Genomic DNA, 17,932 nt, shown 5'->3' on the forward strand with positions numbered 1-17,932 from the left:
TAAGAGATGAGGACAAGTGAGCAGGAAGAAATATTTAGATATAGGAGTTACAGCTTCATCCTCTAAATAAAATCCTAAAAAAGTTCCGCCACTATAACAAAGACCTTGACAAAGCAATGTGCCTTGACTTCTGGGGGAATTATTTACATTTTATGGATACGGATTGTCTACATTTGCCTCAGTTGCACCTTTGTGTGTCACAACACCGTGAGATCCATTAGAATGAGAGATCCTGGAGTAAATATTGTATGGCTTGGACATTATACAGTCTGCTTATAGATTAATGTGATGGTAATGTACCAGAGTATAAAGTATAAACTAAGTATAAACTCATTTTTCAAGTCAAGTCACAAGTGGTGTCAAGATAAGAAGGGGGGACTGACTTAAATGTGACTGTAATGGTCTTACATGAATATTAAACGTGGCAGACCTGAACCTGAGTGACGCAGCGCTGTGACGTAGTTACGCTCCTAACTGTCAACACTTCGATGTGAAGATACTTTCGCTTTCTCAAGTTTTCTGCGGAACAGAAACTCGGTGAAAACTGTGGAGAGAGAGAAACAAACTGCAGGAAACTTGTGTGGAGTCGCGGAGCTGTCATTGCAGAATACACGAACAACAGAGTGTAAGTTCACGCCGAAGTAACCGCACGACAGTAAGTTGACAACAGTAACTTTTTCGCCGACGAGTTTTGGCTAACTAACTTATATGCGAATTGGACATGTAGCTAGGTGACGCGTTTGATTTCATAATTAAAAGTATTAAACTGGCGACTAAACTAGCTCTTAATGGTAAATAAATGTTTATACTGGTTTAAAACCGAGTAGTGTTGACGTAGCAGTGATGGAGGATAAGGAAATAGTCATGTTCACGTTAGCCATAGCAGTAATGTAGCAACAGTATAATGTAACGTAAAGTGAAGCTAAAATGCTAAATGTGTGGTTTAAGTACAGATGGCTGGAAAACCTGTTGGACCAACTGAACTTGTAGGTGAAGTTGATGAAGGGAAGCTGTCTGGAGACGAAACAGACGCCAAACCTGACCGCAGAGGAAGATTTCTGCTTTTTGGGAGGTGATTTACTACTGGTTTACATTGTTACATTATATAATGTACTGTATCTGCAAAGTGAAATCCCTTAAATCCGTGAGGTGAAAATCATATATGTGGGCCATTCGTGTTCAAGTTCACTTTAGTAGATCCTTTGTTCATATTTTACTATTACTTTCAGTTTCATTATTATTCCCTCCCCACTCAACCTAGTTTATGAGAACTGTGTTATCTCACTACACGAGGTTCATCACAACAAGGAAGGGCTCCTATTAAAACTGTTGTGTTTTTGATTTAGTTTTTGTTGTTCATTGCTGCTGATGCCATTTTACCATTTGTTCTAATTCATTTGTGGGGTATTGGATAATCTGTGCACAACCAGTTACAGATGCAAGAAATTGGGAATTTCTTATAATTGGCTATTTATCGGCAGCAGTGAAATGATGTCAGATAAATACAGACGAGAATATGAAGCCTAATTGCTTTCATGCACAAGCATTGCATCTACACACTCAGAATCAGAATCTTTTTTACTGACAAGTAAGTTTTCACATACAAGGAATGTGCTGTGCAAAACAGTAAACAATACTGAAAATAGTTGAAAGATATAATAAGATATAAATATAAATAGAGATGAAACACACAGAAGAAAAAGGACGGCAAGAAGAACAAGCACAACAAATCTTTTGGTGCTAACATATATTAAATCATCTGTCTCTCAATACTACATCTTAGCCTTTCTTACCATCAGGTGCATACACTACAGCAACAGGTTATAAACTTATTTCTAAAAGACAAAAATGTGAAATTATCTAATCGTATCACCTGAGAATTTCCTATTGTGCATCCTTATAACCAGATACACATGGCGTATGTGTTATGCAGCTAAAGCTTGCAGTGAAACTAATGCTGTGCTCAAAATAAACTAAATGAGCATGACCTTGTGTAACGATACACGTTACAGTGAGAAGAGATTGTGGCACTGGTTCCGCTTATGCCTCAACCAATCAAAACTTTTACAATGATAAAATGTATTTCCCTTGATTTGACACTGCAACCCAGTTTTGGATAGCCCACTTACTGTAATAAGTCGAGGCACGTGAAAGCAATCTTAAACTCAATTTTGGTTCTGAAGTCATTCCTCAAGTGGCTGCTCACAATTAGGTTGTTCTCCAGCAGAGACTTAAATCAGGGATATTCAGCATGACATCATTGAGTATGGGCCCTTTGACAGTGTCTTATACAGTGTAAAAAGTGTGACACTGACTCACATGAGGGAGTAGCCTCTGTTTATTCCAGTCTGATGCACAAGGTGGCACTGCGAGCCTTTGTAGAGGGGGAATGTCAGCTGTGTTTCTCCCAGACACTGGTGATTGGACAAAAAGCCTGTGTGGCATTTAGAATTTTTACCCCAAACTGTCAGGATAAAAATGGACAGTTTTTAATGTTTTTTGTTATTTTAAAAAGAACATAATATAAGAAATATAACTTTCCTCAATTTCAGATTTTAAACCAATTAAAGTGATTTTTAAAGCAGGCTGATTTGTTTCAAGACAAAACACAATAGTGTAGTAAGCATTTAATGTTGCTGTATGCTTAATCTGCTGAATGCTATGTGTTTTGCCACTTTGTCATGGGTGCTTGATAGCAAACATAACCACCATTTTTATGTGTTATGTGTTATGTAAAACTGACACCACCTTATCTACAGTACTTGTATGTCTTTATCATTGGGAGAAAGCATTACCAAACAACTGTGGTGCTGCCGCTTAAGTCAGGCCTGTCATGCCTTTTCATCTGTCTTTTGGGTTTTGGACTGTTGGTTGGACAAAACATTACATTTATAGATGTCACTTTGGGCTCTTCGAAATCGTGATCTGCATTTTTCACAATTTTTGACATTTTAAAGACTAATCAATTAGTCAGTTATACGTGAAAATCGTCAGATTTATCGATAATGAAAATAATCTTTAGTTGCAGCCCTGAAATTCGGTTTGAGTGATTTTTTTTTTTTAAGAGAAAAAAAAGTAAAAAATCTTCAATTTCAACTTCCTAATTGTGAATGTTGTCTGGTTTCTTTACTCTTCTATGACAGTAATCTGAATATCTCTAGGTTGTGGACAAAACAAGTTATTTAAAGATTTCATCTTTGACTGGCGAACACTGACATTTTTCACCATTTCCTGACAATTTACAGGCTAAAAATAACAATTTCTAACTGATTAATCAAGAAAATAATCGACAGATTACAACAAGAAAAATTATTGTTAGTTGAAGCCCTAAAGGCAGAAATTAGAATGATTAACATCCCTTTGGTTATTTGTAGTGTGTTAAGATGTTGAGCAAAGCGGTTATTTCTTAATGATCAGTGTTTTTCAGTTGTACCCCTTCTAAGTTGAGGTGATGAGGCACTCACAGTATGTGAGTGCCTCATCATGTATGTCGGTACAGGTGGATTATGTGCCTGTCAGCAGAGGAGCAACTTGTTGCCCTGTCTGACCTCAGCAGGGAGCGAGGCGCTGGGGCCATGTGTGAATAGGCCTTTAGAAAGCACTGGTGTGGTGGCGAGGCTGCTGACTCAGGGGGCTCACAGTGCGCCGCCCCTGTCCTCAGCACCTCAGCCCAGTCAGGTGTCCATCCAGTACAGAGAGCATGTCAGTATCCTAGCACACAGCCAAAAAATAAGCTGCCAGGTCTGGAGAAACGTACTCTTTTGGGGGAAAAGAAAAGAAACGAGACAAAACCAACGCATTTCAGATGCAGAGTGGCGTAGCGCTTAATGACGAACCCAGGTAAGACGGACACAGCCGCCTCATATTCCTCTTCATCCGTCATCCTGCCTGCTCCTCTTTCTGCCATGCCCAGCCCACAGGAAAACAGAGTTGCAGCTCTTTGCCCACCCTCGCGCAATTGTTTGGTACGGTATGTTGGCACAATTTGGAGGTGGGAGGGGGGCTCAAAAAGTTCTGGATCACATGTTTATTAGAATATGGCTGGGCTGCCTGTGAGTGTATGAGACTGTTAGTGCGCATTGCTGTGTATTGTTCCTGTGCTTGAGTAAGTTGATGACTAGGCTCTTCTGGAACAAGCCTGGATTTTCGAAGCCCCAATGGGCAACTGTTGGCTTAGCTATCTGGATGGATCTTTTGAAGAATGGAAATATGACAGGTCTGTGAGAATTGGCACGGTTGGAAGTTTTCCTCTCGCTCAATCTACATTGATGCGGTTACGATTTTTTAATACCCACGTTAAGCAAAAATGTTCTAGTTTCTTCTTTGACCAGACGTTGGATTACTGCGACCAAATTTGGCTGTGACATTAATGCCTTATTTGAGAATGTATGTACTCTTTGATTGATGAGTAAGTGGTTCCGAGTGTTTTCAGTTTAATGTAAGTTTTCCTTGACATTGAGGGAACTGCTATTTTTAGGAACGTTTTGGCTTAAAAGATACTGTCATGTTTTGTAAGATTCAAGAATATTTTCTTGAAAACTTTTTGCCTACAAGACACGGCCGTGTAAGGTAAGAGATTGTACTGAAGTTTTAACTGCGCTGATGGGCTGACTTGAAGATAAGAAGGTTTTTATTTTTACTTGTAACATCAAAGGGTCTAGGTTTGGCTTGGTCTTATTATTATTATTATTATTAATATGTTTATGTGTGTTGTTGGGTCTAAAAGACAGTAATGTAGGAATATTGTTTTAGATGTGATTTGTCTGTATTGTTTGCAATCCTGTTCAAATGTTTCAAATTGCCTTTTATATTGATGCTTTTTTCCTTTCCTTTAACAATGGTTATTTTGACATAGATAAAAACAGTTTAATTTAGACACCAAATGTATTATTTACTTTTGGAATAGTTTTGAAGAATAGTGAAATGATTAAAACTACCTTTCAGTCTGTGTTTTACTGCTGTAACCATTTTTCCTCCAAATAACCTACAATTTTGAATTTGTTTTCTGCTCCACAAAACCCCAACAGTGCCGTTGGGCTCTAAATATTTTGGAATACCATTTTTCTCTGGGCCTTTTGTCGTCTACTCAATGGGTTTGGTTGAAGGAGTTTCAAATGAGATTTGTCAGGCTATAGTATGATCAACTGAGATTCCAAGATCCACTTCCAACAGTGCTAACCCTAGACTGACACTCTGTTTCAAGTTTTAAGAATAGCTTTGCTAGTAACACGCCTGTTAAATCCAGTTTGTTATAGGCATTACTGTGTACTTGAACCTGAAACAGGAACCTGTTTCTGTTGAAATCTGCACAGATTTTGATGCAAAGCTTACCATATTCATATCCCTATTTAACTTTTGCTCATAGGTTTCTTTGTCTCTTTCTGCCCTTTTAATTGTCTGTCTGGTTGAACTATTGTACAGCATTTTGTTACTTCTTTTTTGCAAACCCTTCTTACCAATTAACATTGGAATGACATTTATAAATAACATTTGTAAATAGGAATTACTACAACCTAAAAGCCTTAAATACAACTAAATGGGTCTCTCTCATCAAGCTTTTGTGGCAGGTGATTCCAGCCTTTATAACAGTACAAGTAGCACACAGGTAGCAGTTGTTCAATTGTTCAATTGACCAACTGAACTTAAAACATTCTGCATTAGGTACAGCTTAAAAGTTGATAGTCTTTCAGGTGTTTGGGGGAAAGGTTGACTTCTAAACAATGCTGCCATGAGGTGTTAACTATCCTTGATATTCTGTTTCTTTCTTATTTTGTTAGTAAGAAGAATAAGGATGGACAGACGCGGGAGCAGGACTACTCTTCTGAAAGCCATTACAGAATTGTTTCACCAACATTCCAGTATAAGATGAGCCACCAGCGAGTGGGCAAGTGTATCATCATCAACAACAAAAACTTTGATGAGAAGACAGGTAAGGCAGTTGTGTCACAAGCACATTGTGTACCTAATGCAATTTACTATACAAGTAGAGTGTATTCTAAACAGATTGTCTTGGCAGGGATGAATGTACGCAACGGCACAGACCGAGACGCCGGTGAGCTGTTCAAATGCTTCAAGAGCCTGGGCTTCGATGTCTTCATCTACAATGATCAGACATGTGAGAAGATGGAGCGTCTTCTCAGAGAGGGTAAGTAGTGAAATCCTTCTTCATACTGTGTCGATGCTAAAAACACTCACAGTTTGATTGTTCTTTCTTGGAGGGACATAAGACTGTTAAACTATATAGAGAAACCTTTTGGAAACACCGTGGAAGATTTTTCTGAATGCCAGGTTTCTTTTCTCATACACTCATCCTCGCGTCTAGTCACGGCATAAACATTTATTGGCCCAGGTACACAAAGCCAAAACGAATGCAGTCTAATCCAAATCCTGTCCTGCAATGAATCCTACCTTTAGCTTTTGTTAAACTTATTTTAGACTTGTGGTCATGAAAGAGGCTTTAGTTTGTGGTGCTGTTCAGTTGTATCGTGTAACTTTGTCTGTGGTTTCCTCAACATATTTCTATGATTATTTTGAAGCATGACATAAGATGGTTAATGGAAATGGCAATAATTTGATCACTAAAACTAATTTTCTAGCTTGCTTGAGGTGGTTTTTGCCTTTTTGTGAAATTTTAAAAGTTTGCTTCAAACTCACTTGACGATTAGATGGAAACACAGTCTAGTCTTTGTCTAGACACGGATAAACACCTCTCAGTATAACACAATACAATTCAGCATCACCACAGCTACAGACTTTTTATATGTCTAGGTAAGATTTGTAGCCAGGCTTTTGGATTCGACTCCTTTAATTTAAGTCAGGTGTATCTTATAAACGGGCAATTGAGAGTAATGATATAGTATAGTTTTTGGAATAGTAATCTTAATCTTAGTTTCACTATTTTATTGATGGAGGGAATGTGTTCTTTGATTTGAAGGTAAGAATCTCATTGCCCGACGGAAAGATTGTTTTACTGTAGATTAGCTATCAAGTTCATACATATACAGAAGTGTTATGTGAAATGGATTCCCCGTTAACTTGCGTGATGTACATGATAAAGTTACATTCAAGGCTCTTCATGACTATGCTTGTTTCTTGAAACTGCCAGGTGAGACAGCAGGAGGTGCTGTTGTAAAAGTAATTACATTAACCCTACTCAAGTGGCCACCAGTTCATATTTGTGGTGCCACTGATCCAGGAACGTGCAGGTCCACTGGCTGGATTTCCTTACAAGATGTACAAGTCACTTCTCAGGTCATATGCCCTGCGGAAGATATGATACATTTTAAAGGCTGCTTTTCTGTGTAGTTTGAACACATCTTGATTCAACATTGTGCCCAAAGAAGGATTCCCTTACAACTACAGTTTAGATGCCATGGAATTTGGTACAGCTATTTATGGTCCCCTTCGGATAAATCATAATTATTTTGGTATCAGTATCTGGCCAGAATTTCCCATTATTACACAAGAAATATCAAGATCTGATTGGCATGAAGCTTAATCAGCACGTCAGCACTTTCCCCAGTGCAACCCTCCAGCTAACATGTCAAGTTGACACACAAAATATATGTCATTGGCAATTTGCCATAGAAATTTCTTAGCAAATTACACCCCTAAAGGGATGAACATCGCTGTGTGATTGTGTCAAGCGACATGCTGAGGGTTATAGTTATTCTTCTGAGTATTCCTCTGAGGAAACTATCAAGAAACTGCATATTTTAAACTATTACTGTAATATTTTAAGATTTGGAATTAACCGTGATTAATTCTCAGTTACTCAAAATTAAGTTTATAATTCAGCTGCAACCTCAAGAATCTGAAGGACTAAAATCAGCTCCAGACTGGACCAGCTGCTGATATTGCTCAGTAATTTAGAAATTTATTGAGGCCTGAGCCGAGCTAAGAGTTGAGTTTTGTTTGTGTGTGTATGGGTCAGCCTCGGAGGAAGACCATAGTGACAGCTCGTGTTTCGCCTGTATCCTGCTAAGCCATGGCGAGGAGGGCATGATCTACGGAACAGACGGAGCCATGCCCATCAAGACCATGACCTCAATGTTCAGGGGGGACATGTGCAAAAGCTTAGTTGGAAAGCCAAAACTCTTCTTCATCCAGGTACGAAGTCCTAAAGACGTTAATTTTTCATGACAGTGTGGTATGAAAACTGTAGCAACAATGTTATAGTTGTTAGTTAACTTTTAGATTTGAAGTTCACCACTTGGGATCCAAATGGACCCCAAAAAATTTAACATTGAGGGTTGTCTTTGTTCAGAAGATGGATTAAAATAGCTTTCAGTAGCTCCCCACGGACAGATGATAGTTATTGTGTAAAATGATGAGATTTGCCCATCTCAGCTTTTAAAAAAAGTTAATTTTTAATTGCTTCACCAGGTCATCGTTGAGAAAGCTACTCAGGATCACAATGAAATGTCATTTCATTTACTTCACCAGGCTTGTCGGGGTTCCGAATTTGATGATGGTATACAGACAGATTCAGGTCCACCAAACGATACCCTGGAGACAGATGCTAATCCAAGACATAAGATCCCTGTAGAGGCAGATTTCCTGTTTGCCTACTCCACTGTGCCAGGTAAACCACAGTTTTCATTTAAAAGTATCAGCCACAACATTGAAACCGCAGACAGGTGAAGTCTATAACATCAATCATCTTGTTACAAAGCAATGTTCTGCATCATGTAGATGCCACTTTGACATGCACAATCCAACCAAACATTGTTGCAAACAAAGACACAGTACCATTTCCAATCTTTACCTCTACCCCTCTTGTTTGAGTGCCCCCTTGCCCCTCAGAACAGAGTAACAAGAGGTAGTAGCTGAAATCTCCCCTTATGGAATAGGAAAACCCTTCAAGACCCTCATATGTCATCAGTTTTCATTGGTGGCATTTCTGTAAGCAGAATGCCATCAAAGGGCGGAAATACATCAAACATGCAGGGCTGTCATGCACGAATCATCAATAACAATGCAAGGTTAGTTAGTTAGCTAATTAGCTGCCATGACACCAGCAAACTAGTGGCAATTGTTTTCTGTGTGCTATATAGAAATTGGATTTGGGCCCAAAAACACTTCCTCATGACAACTGTACTTCCCAGTTGCCCACCCTAGCGAGACTATACTGCAAAAACTGCTCAGAAAGGGCCCAAGGAAAAGGACAAAGGGCAAGGCGCTGGCTGCCAAATTTCCCAGACCACAATCCCATCAAGGGACACCACAGGACACCTCCAAAAGGTCCTGTTGGCATGCCTCAAATCGTTAGAGTCAATTCTGATTCATTGTGGCTTCACCATGAGAGCCAGGACCCAAGGTTTTCCAGCTGAATGTTGCATTGTAACGAGACAATCAATGTTACTCCCTTCACCCATCAGTGGTTTAAATGTTGTGGCTGATCGGTGCATATCATTGACATAAATGAAGTGAAAGCATTTTTGGTATCTGTAACCTGTGCAGGATGCATCAGTGATAAGACACGTCAGTTTCACTGCTGACTCATGCTGATTTTCAGGATATTACTCATGGAGGAACCCTGGGCGTGGCTCCTGGTTTGTCCAGGCGCTCTGCAACGTCCTCAATGAGTTTGGCAAGCAACTGGAGATAATGCAGATCCTTACGCGGGTCAACTACATGGTGGCCACCAGCTTTGAGTCCTGGTCTGAAGACCCCCGCTTCAGTGAGAAGAAGCAGATTCCCTGCGTGGTCTCTATGCTGACAAAAGAACTTTATTTCAACTGACCGCCAGCCTAACTGACCGTACTATATGAGACCACTGACTGACTGACTGACTGACTGACTGGACTGTTTCAGGTAGCGACGATGCGGTCAAAGCCTTCAGGGATGACTCAGGCCCAGCAGGACACTGCACATTTGGAGCACATATGACATTTTGCATGTGTAGTTGGGCCCGAAAACAAGCAACTCCGTTAAAATATTTACAGTGGCACTCCTCGTTCATGTGTTGATGGTGAAACTTCTTCTTCTTCAGGTTATTCTTCAGAATAATGGCGTCACATTTGATCTGATCTCTATTTTTTTGACAGGCATTGTGAAATATCCATGTTATTCTACCAGCCCGGAAAATTTGCTGCCAGTTTTTGTGGGCTCGGGGAATCATATCTGAATATGTGTCCCTCCATTTTCCCAGCATTTGCAGTAGACGTTGAAAGGAACTGATTAGAGTGGACAGAAGTCTTCAGGCTAAACTTGGTTCTTGGATATATTGCATGACTGAATAATTGACATTCGATGTTCTGAGAGAAGTCTCTCCAGGAACAGATAAACCAGTCAAACACACTCTAATACATTAAGACAGTATACAATACTCACTATTACACAGTAAAATAAATTGGAAACCACGTGACAGGTAATTTTTTTAATAGCCTTCTTGAATCAATCCTATCCTTTGATTTGTTTTATATGATTTTGCAAAAACGACGCAAGTGAGGGGTCTTTCGAGATGCACCAGCCAGTCAATAGAAATCCTGAATAGAGTGATTGCGATTGCTATAGGAGAGACGTATGGTGAGATGGGAAAAACAACATCTGGAAAATGGATCAGATCATTTTCAGCTATCTGTGTTTTAATGTTTTCAGCTGTCAATTGTCCAAAATAAGCGACTAAACAAAAAGACAACACTCCTCTGAGCAGAGACATGTGACGGTGCTTTTTGCCAAAGGCTCAGTGTCTCAGCCTTCCTAGCAAGTTTAAGTTGGTAGCAGCACGCTGGCATCCTCAGGTTCTTTAATGTCCCATGAAGTGGGTAAATGTAATGTTAAAGACTGTCATATACGTAAGGCTAGGAAGGTGTGATCTTTTGCTGTGTAGTGCTTAGTTATATGAGATTTCAGGTCAAATGCGTAGTATATAGTCCACCAAGGATTATTTGCAATTTGCCAGATTTCTCAGCGTGATGTTGGAGACTTCACTTGCACGTTGTTCAACCGAGAGCGAGTGAAGTTCATGTATTTGCACATGATCAAAATTACGCACTCGTCTTATTAGTCAGGGTCCAACAAATCAGTTTATGAATTTCCCTTTTTTAATCTTTAAAGTTAGACATTCCACTTTGATACCTTTGATAGATAATAGGATACATGCTGTAGGATTTTTACACCAGAAAGAACTGAAGAATGTCAAAAACTGTGTCATAAATTTGGGAAATATCATATTGTAAAGCTGGACGAGGGCCCAAAGCACAAATGCCACATCCTTTCACTGTATATTAGTGTTGTATATTGTCATTACATACACTACACTGTAAGAACTACCCAGCAAGGTCTTCCTATTGTTTTTTTTTTTAAATAGATTTTTGATTTAGAAAGATTTAAAATCCCAAATTTCAAAATAAAAAACATATGAATTGCTTTTATACATTATTTTAAGCACTTAGTGCACCGAGTTTTTTAAAAACAATAATGTAATAATTTAGGTTATAGAACGTATAATTGAGTTATATGGTGAAATCTAAGATACATATTTTGAATATGATAGACATTTGCTGAAGGTCATTACAACTTACACTAAGTCTGTTTCTGCAATTTCGCTGTGTTATGGTCCTAAAGTCTGTCAATCACAGAGGCAGCTATTACTGGTGGTGACAAGTCTGAACATACACAATCCACATGTCCGCAATACACTCTCACTGTTGCTGCAATGTTTTTACATTGTTCACATGATTGCATGTGTCAGTAACTTAGGGGAAAGGTTCAGCAATAGCTTTAATTTGTCACTCTATTTTTCCCGTTTCACTCCTTGTATTTTTTTTATCATTTTTTTTTTTTTTTTTTAATTACACTCTTTCATATTATTTATAAATGCCAAAGTGTAATCAATACTGGCTTAAGTTAAAGACATGTCCCATTCTACAACCAGTGCACTTGTTCAATACAGCCACAACTCTTGAATCCTGTCGACACATGGATCTCTGATCAGTGATGTGGTGCCCAACCTGTGCTGAAAGGAGTGTTTGCTCCACTTGTTTTGGAATGGAATTGAAGAAGGGAAAATTTTATTTTTATGGGTAAAATTTTAAATGCTTTCCGGTGTTAAATGCTGTTGTCCTCAGGAATATATTTGAAAAGATTTGGAAAAATGAATGAATGAATGAATTACATTGAAAGTATAATCTGGCCCAATTTTTTATTTTTTATTTGGGGCAATACCTTGTTTAAATAACTTAACAAAAACAGAGGAATGCTTATTGTAAACATTTTATTGTATTAAACATGAAGAATTTATTGTGTAACGAGTTGTGTGTCATTTTTCTTGCACATTTGTAAACACAGATTGAAACACTGCTGTTTTTAAGACAAGGAAGACGTTTGTAACATGGTTTTCATCAACTTTACAATATGGGTACATTGATTAACATTAGTTAATGCTGTAATAAGCATTCACTAAAAGTTAAGTAACAGATGACTACTGTTGTAATAATTTACTAATGTTGTTACTGTATGTTAACTAAAATATTAATTATACATTCAATGCATTATATAGATGTTATTAACAGTTAATGTAGTAATAAGCATTCATTAAGCAACTGTTAACAAATGTTTGTTACTTAATTGTTAGGTAATGTGTATTGCTGCACTAACTAATGTTAAATAATGTATCCTTACTGTAAGGTGTTACCTTTTAGGAACACAAAAACCTTCGCTGTTTAGATTTTTTTGTAAAAACATACCTAATACACTCACTGTCAGGTTTGATTTTCAGTCATCCAGGCTAATATCTTCAGCTTTCTGTCAACAGTTTAAGGATTAGGTTGGCTGTTTTCTATATTTTGTTATGTTAAGCAAATATCAAATCAAGATTTGATATTTGCTTTGCAGATTTGCAGATTTGATTTGATTTAAGCAAATATCAAGAAAAAGAAAAAGACCAACAATGAGTTAATCATACAAGTATGTTGCCACTTAAAAGACTTACTTTTTCCACCCACTCATCTACTGTCTTTTGCAACCCCTCATCTGGGTATTCTGATTAATCAGAGCATTAATAAATAAACAACCTAATAAAAATAAATGCTATGCTACAGTATGAAGGTCATGTTACCTTTTGTGTGTTGACTATAAAGAAGACAACATGGACTGAAAATAAGATGCATGACCTGTGGATCTAAAATAGAAACACTAAAAATTCCTTCAGGCAAATTTAGCCTGACACGCAAAGCACCCAGAGCTGATGTTGTGTTACGAGTTAAGAATGTCAGATCAGGCGATGCGCATGGCCCTCAGCACATTCCTGATCGTTTCTGCCCCATCCTTCCCGCCCCACCTCAGAGAACAGGAGCCGATCGGGAGGCGTCGCAGATCTTAAGGGACTTCCAGTTTGTGCCTTCGTTGTCGTGACCAGGACACAATGCTTGATGCAGGTTGTCAGTGAAGGTCCCAGTGCAGAAGCAGTGGAGGGTGGTCATGGTATCAGCTCCTACGAAGCACACCAAACCCCCGGGGAAGCTGCAGAACACCCCAATTCGAGTGAACGACTTTCCTGCCAGCAGAGGCAGCTCATGCTGGACGCCACCGTGCCAGGCTGTGTAGTCTCCATTAAAGTATTCCACACACCAAGACTCTTTGCCCCGGCCCAGCCAGGAGTCCTCCTCGCGGCCCTTGCGTGGGATGCTCGGGTAGGTGAGCCCCAGCTCCCAGTAGGTCTTCCCACCAACCTCCACCTCCCAATACTGGTGGCCCTCGCTGAAGCCTTGCTGGCTGACTACATTTAGGGTGGTGTCAAAGCGGGAGGGAGTCTCTGGTACATCCTGCCAGGTGTCTGTGTAGGTGGCTGAGTCACCTTTGGGGGAGATGATCAGCTTGGGGTGGGCAGTGTCGGCATCAAGGACAACATCTGCAGCATCTGTGTGAGAGACATCAGAAACATTCAGTGTCTTCTGTGAGAGATTTTACAGCTGAGTTTACAGACACTTGACGTAAATGTAATGCCCTACTTGGCAGTGATTACAACCCTTGACATAGCTAGGAGCACATGTCAATCTACCTGTCATTTTGGGTGAACTCACAGCTCTGAAACAGTTTCTTGGTGACAGGGACCTGGGATCTGATGAACAGCAAGAGGTTGATGGTGAGACTCAGCAGTTGTTTGTTCTTGAAGTCATCCACCTGAATCAGGTCAGGGTCGGTCACCTTCAGAGTCTCAGATATCCTGATTTCAGACAAGACGAAGAGTTGATACCTCAGATTGAAAGAATGTTTTTTAAGCAACAATAATCCATGTTGTGACAGATTTCAGTGGTATTGATAAGTACTAATCTATACACTATATTCAAATGAAAATGATAGTGCTACACATTATATAAATGTCATAACAACACATTATATTAGGAAAATATGTATGAAACAGCTAATATACATCTCGCTTCAGTTTAGTTAACTGTTAATTAGTTTTATTTAGAGCTGCAATGATTCATTGACTAATCGATTAGATGTCAACTATTACATTAATTGGCAACTATTTTGATAATTGATTTATTGATATGAGTTCTTTTTTAAGGAAAAAAAGTTTAAATCCTCTGATTCCAGCTTCTAAAAATATATTTTCTGGTTTCTGTAAACTGAATATCTTCAGGTTGTTGACAAGATAAGACATTTGAGGATGTCATCTTGGACTTCAGGAATCACTTGTAGACTTTTTAACCATTTTCTGACATTTTGAAAATAATCAACAGATTATTCAACAATGAAAATAATATTTAGATGGGGGTATTTTTCAGAGAATAGGAAATAGGAACAGTATTACAATACAAACACAATCACAGTCATGTAGACATCCCAGTCTCGATAAACATATGATGACTGTTGTGTTGACAAATTTGACCTAATAGACAACAACATTTTTATTTTATTTCAGTTAAATAATCCACAATATAGTTTCAGTTTTCATTTTTGTCTAAAGTCAAGTGTTTATGTTATTCTGGTTTACTGAAATGTTTTAATGTTTTAGTTTTGTAGTTTAGTTTGAGTTAAACCATAAAAACCTTGGCGTGGAAGAATTTAATAATCATTGAATTAAACTGCAGTTTGTGCTTTAAGCGTAATAACCTGTTTTCATTTTGTCCTTCTGACGGACAAGGAAGTATTGCTTATCAAAACAACATATCGGTAGATATCCGTAATTGAGAAACAGACTACGAGCGGTAACTGAGGTGTTCGAGACAAACAACGCGACTTGAATCAACTTCAAAATCTTCTCTGTTGTGTTTCCCGTTTGCCAAGAGAAGAATGTTTGGTATGTCTTGATGCCCTCAGATCTGTTGTAAGTTTATTTATGGAACCTCACACACACGTAGAAAGCTGTAATATGTTCATACCTTTTTTCTGTGTCAACATTCTGTAGAAGACACGACAAGAACACATAACAACTGATTAGTACCACTGAGAGAACAGATTTAGACAAACAGAAAGATTGATTAAATGCCCTACTGTAGGTTGAAATCAGAACTTTTGAATACCTGAATGTCAGTTTCCTGTTTTTTCACCTGGGCACCGATGTTGGACAGCTCCTGGTCCAGCTCCTGTGTGAGGTGGTAGCAGTCCTCTATCCTCTCCTCCACCAACTTCTCTATGGCCTCGTGCTCGGCGTCCAGCTGAGTCAGTGTGATCCGAAGATCCTCATCTAGAACCCGCCTCATGTCCTCATACTTCTTTGTGATTTTTTCCTTCACTGCGTTGGTTTTTTGCTGAGGTTGAAGGGTCGTGGGGGTTAAAAATTAATTTGTAAGAGCATGCTATGACATATGGCCAGATGAAAAGTTGTGAACCATGTGTTGTTACGATGTCATGGGCAACAAATACAGCAGTCAAACTGTAATCCACTGACAACTATTGACTTAAACAGTAAATCCTCTCAATAAAAAAATTGGCACAGGAAATGTGTGAAATTTTTGCTTAAAAATGACTTTCTGCACGGTGATGCGGAAAGAAAATAGATCCTACGTTAAACTGTTTAAATGTAGGTTTGTGGATTATCTTGAGGGTCAAGATTTCTGGAAAGAGACAATGCTGTTGCAGCCTATTTTTTGGCGCCACAGGCCGGGTGCTATCTGGTTCAATTATACTGAAGAGAAGAGCAGACATCTCTACAGCTGATATCTCCAAAACTCTGCATCTCGCATCAAAACATGATAATGGTAAACACCAAAACACAGCGTCACAATAACACATGTAAGGCAAAGTTATAAAGTCAGCAAACTAACTCAATGACGTCCATTATTAAAAAAAAAACAATCCGTCTTTGTAACTTTACCCAACATTAGTAAGTATTAGCTAATGTGAGCTAACATTAGCCACCATAAGCTACTGACCAAGTCATGCTGTGTAGACGGAAAATCCCTGCGTGTAATCAACTGAGAAAGGGTGTGTTTTACAGACAGAGCTCTTCAATTCCTATTATACTTAGAAAAGCCTAGTCCTATTTCCTCTTTCAAAACGGACATAGTCTCGCTTTGAGGCTGTGGCATGGAATGTATTTTTGATTTTCGGGTGAATTTCCTTGCAGATTAATTTCCTGCCAAGAAACAAATCAATTGAATTGTATTGTTTCAGGACTCGAGCACATTATGTTAGGCCCATACGCAAGAGTTAAAATATCAACAAAATGAGTTGAGAGCACTAATTCTACATAAAGAAACAAAAACAAGCCCATTTTATGTGGAGCACAGAAAATGCTTTTTTTGATGGAAGAGCACAGAAAATGGCAAGCCACAGCAGTGCAAAAGGGATGGGCAGAATAAGAGCTGTTCAAAAGTGCATTTCATAACTCATTTAACCTTGAGGTAAATGTGCCACAGCGGCACAAGGACATACTCTGTGTTCCACCACTGTCGGCTAAAATGAACAACAGACACTGATGTAACAACGTGGACCAAGTATCCTGTTTGTTTATTTAATACACTCAAATTCTGTCCCTGCCAACGTTTATTAAATTTCATCTTGACCCTGAATATTACAAGGCGTACAGACTCCTGACCATCAAGATTTCCAGCATGTGGTCCCACCATGTAGCTTTTTCAGAAGAATGACAGATGCCAGAGAACAATCTGTATACACAGCAGTACACTTTGTGATGGACTTACTGTTATCTCCACCTGCTTAGATGCCAGCTTTTTCATCCTGTAGGCGACGGCATCTCTTTGTCTCTGCAGGTGCTGCTGATGTTTCAAGAGCATTTCCTTTGAAACGGGCAGAAAACATGAAGAGAATCAAAAGAAAGAGATCACGAACTGCAGGTAAAAGGAACAAAAGCTAAAGTTGGTGGATCAATAGTGTCATTGGCTTTTCTTTCTCAATAAAACAAAGTTGAAGTGCTTACTTCATTTGTGGCCTTCCCTCCTACCTTGCCATACATTTTCTGTAGAGCTGTGTAGATTAAACTCCACTAACCGGTGTCAACACGACCACGAGGGGCTTTTATAGGCCTGTGTCAGATGTGGAGGCTTTGTCGTGGGAGGGAGGGGGAGAGCACAGCGGCCTTGTTATATCTGTCCTGGTGCTCTTGGAAGCACGTGCCTTGTTTTATTAAGGAGTGAACATGAATGTGAACTTTGAAGACATGATCGAGGCAGAGAAGGGCAAATGGATGGGCAAGTTGTCAGACCTGAGGAAGAGTTATTCCACGTCCTACTAAACAAGAGATCTATTTATACCCACCTGACGCTGGCCTTGATGTACGTGAGTGTGTGTGTGTGTGTGTGTGTGTGTGTGTGTGTGTGTGTGCTCGTGGCCTACATGCACATTTGAGGAAGTTTATGAGACATTGATGGCACTTTTGAAGCTCATGGACAATTCAGACTCGGTGCTTTTTCACAAAAATGCCAAGTGCACAGAGTGATTTAAGAGTGTGTCGCATCTTTGTCCCTGAGGCAGTTAAATTTGTCCCAGCTGATGCCTGTTCAAAATGTTTACTCCG

General features: G+C 39.1%; 2 protein-coding genes across 5 annotated transcripts; one reads left to right on the top strand and one right to left on the bottom strand.

Moving 5' to 3' along the window:
• Positions 1 to 461: 461 nt before the first annotated feature.
• casp7 (caspase 7, apoptosis-related cysteine peptidase) lies at positions 462 to 10,364 on the top strand. 4 transcript variants are annotated; one of them, XM_084342980.1, is made up of 7 exons: positions 462 to 655; positions 949 to 1,072; positions 5,778 to 5,929; positions 6,017 to 6,145; positions 7,934 to 8,109; positions 8,446 to 8,584; positions 9,518 to 10,364. In XM_084342980.1, the coding sequence occupies exons 2-7, from the start codon at positions 954 to 956 to the stop codon at positions 9,742 to 9,744; spliced, it is 942 nt and encodes a 313-aa protein (XP_084199106.1). In that variant the 5' UTR covers positions 462 to 655; positions 949 to 953; the 3' UTR covers positions 9,745 to 10,364. The 4 variants fall into 4 exon arrangements, with proteins under 4 accessions (XP_084199106.1, XP_084199107.1, XP_084199108.1 ...); XM_084342981.1 differs by having other exon boundaries at positions 954 to 1,072; XM_084342982.1 differs by having other exon boundaries at positions 462 to 625.
• A 2,818-nt stretch (positions 10,365 to 13,182) lies between these two features.
• Positions 13,183 to 17,371, bottom strand: LOC311250197 (zinc-binding protein A33; the record flags this gene model as incomplete). The annotated part of the gene is made up of 5 exons (XM_084341773.1): positions 13,183 to 13,864; positions 14,028 to 14,170; positions 15,448 to 15,704; positions 17,100 to 17,195; positions 17,360 to 17,371. 5 exons carry the CDS (start codon positions 17,369 to 17,371, stop codon positions 13,287 to 13,289), a joined length of 1,086 nt encoding a protein of 361 aa, XP_084197899.1. The 3' UTR covers positions 13,183 to 13,286.
• Between the last annotated feature and the right edge of the window lie 561 nt (positions 17,372 to 17,932).

The sequence above is a fragment of the Pagrus pagrus genome (assembly GCF_965226575.1).
Source record: "Pagrus pagrus genome assembly, chromosome: 21".
Classification (NCBI taxonomy): Eukaryota; Metazoa; Chordata; class Actinopteri; order Spariformes; family Sparidae; genus Pagrus; species Pagrus pagrus.

Bases quoted from the DNA above. Each gene is read 5' to 3' on its own strand.
- casp7 (XM_084342980.1), top strand. From the start codon at position 954: ATGGCTGGAAAACCTGTTGGACCAACTGAACTTGTAGGTGAAGTTGAT. The intron at 8,110-8,445 runs GTACGAAGTCCT...TTACTTCACCAG, and splicing joins CAAAACTCTTCTTCATCCAG to GCTTGTCGGGGTTCCGAATT. The intron at 8,585-9,517 runs GTAAACCACAGT...GCTGATTTTCAG, and splicing joins TGCCTACTCCACTGTGCCAG to GATATTACTCATGGAGGAAC.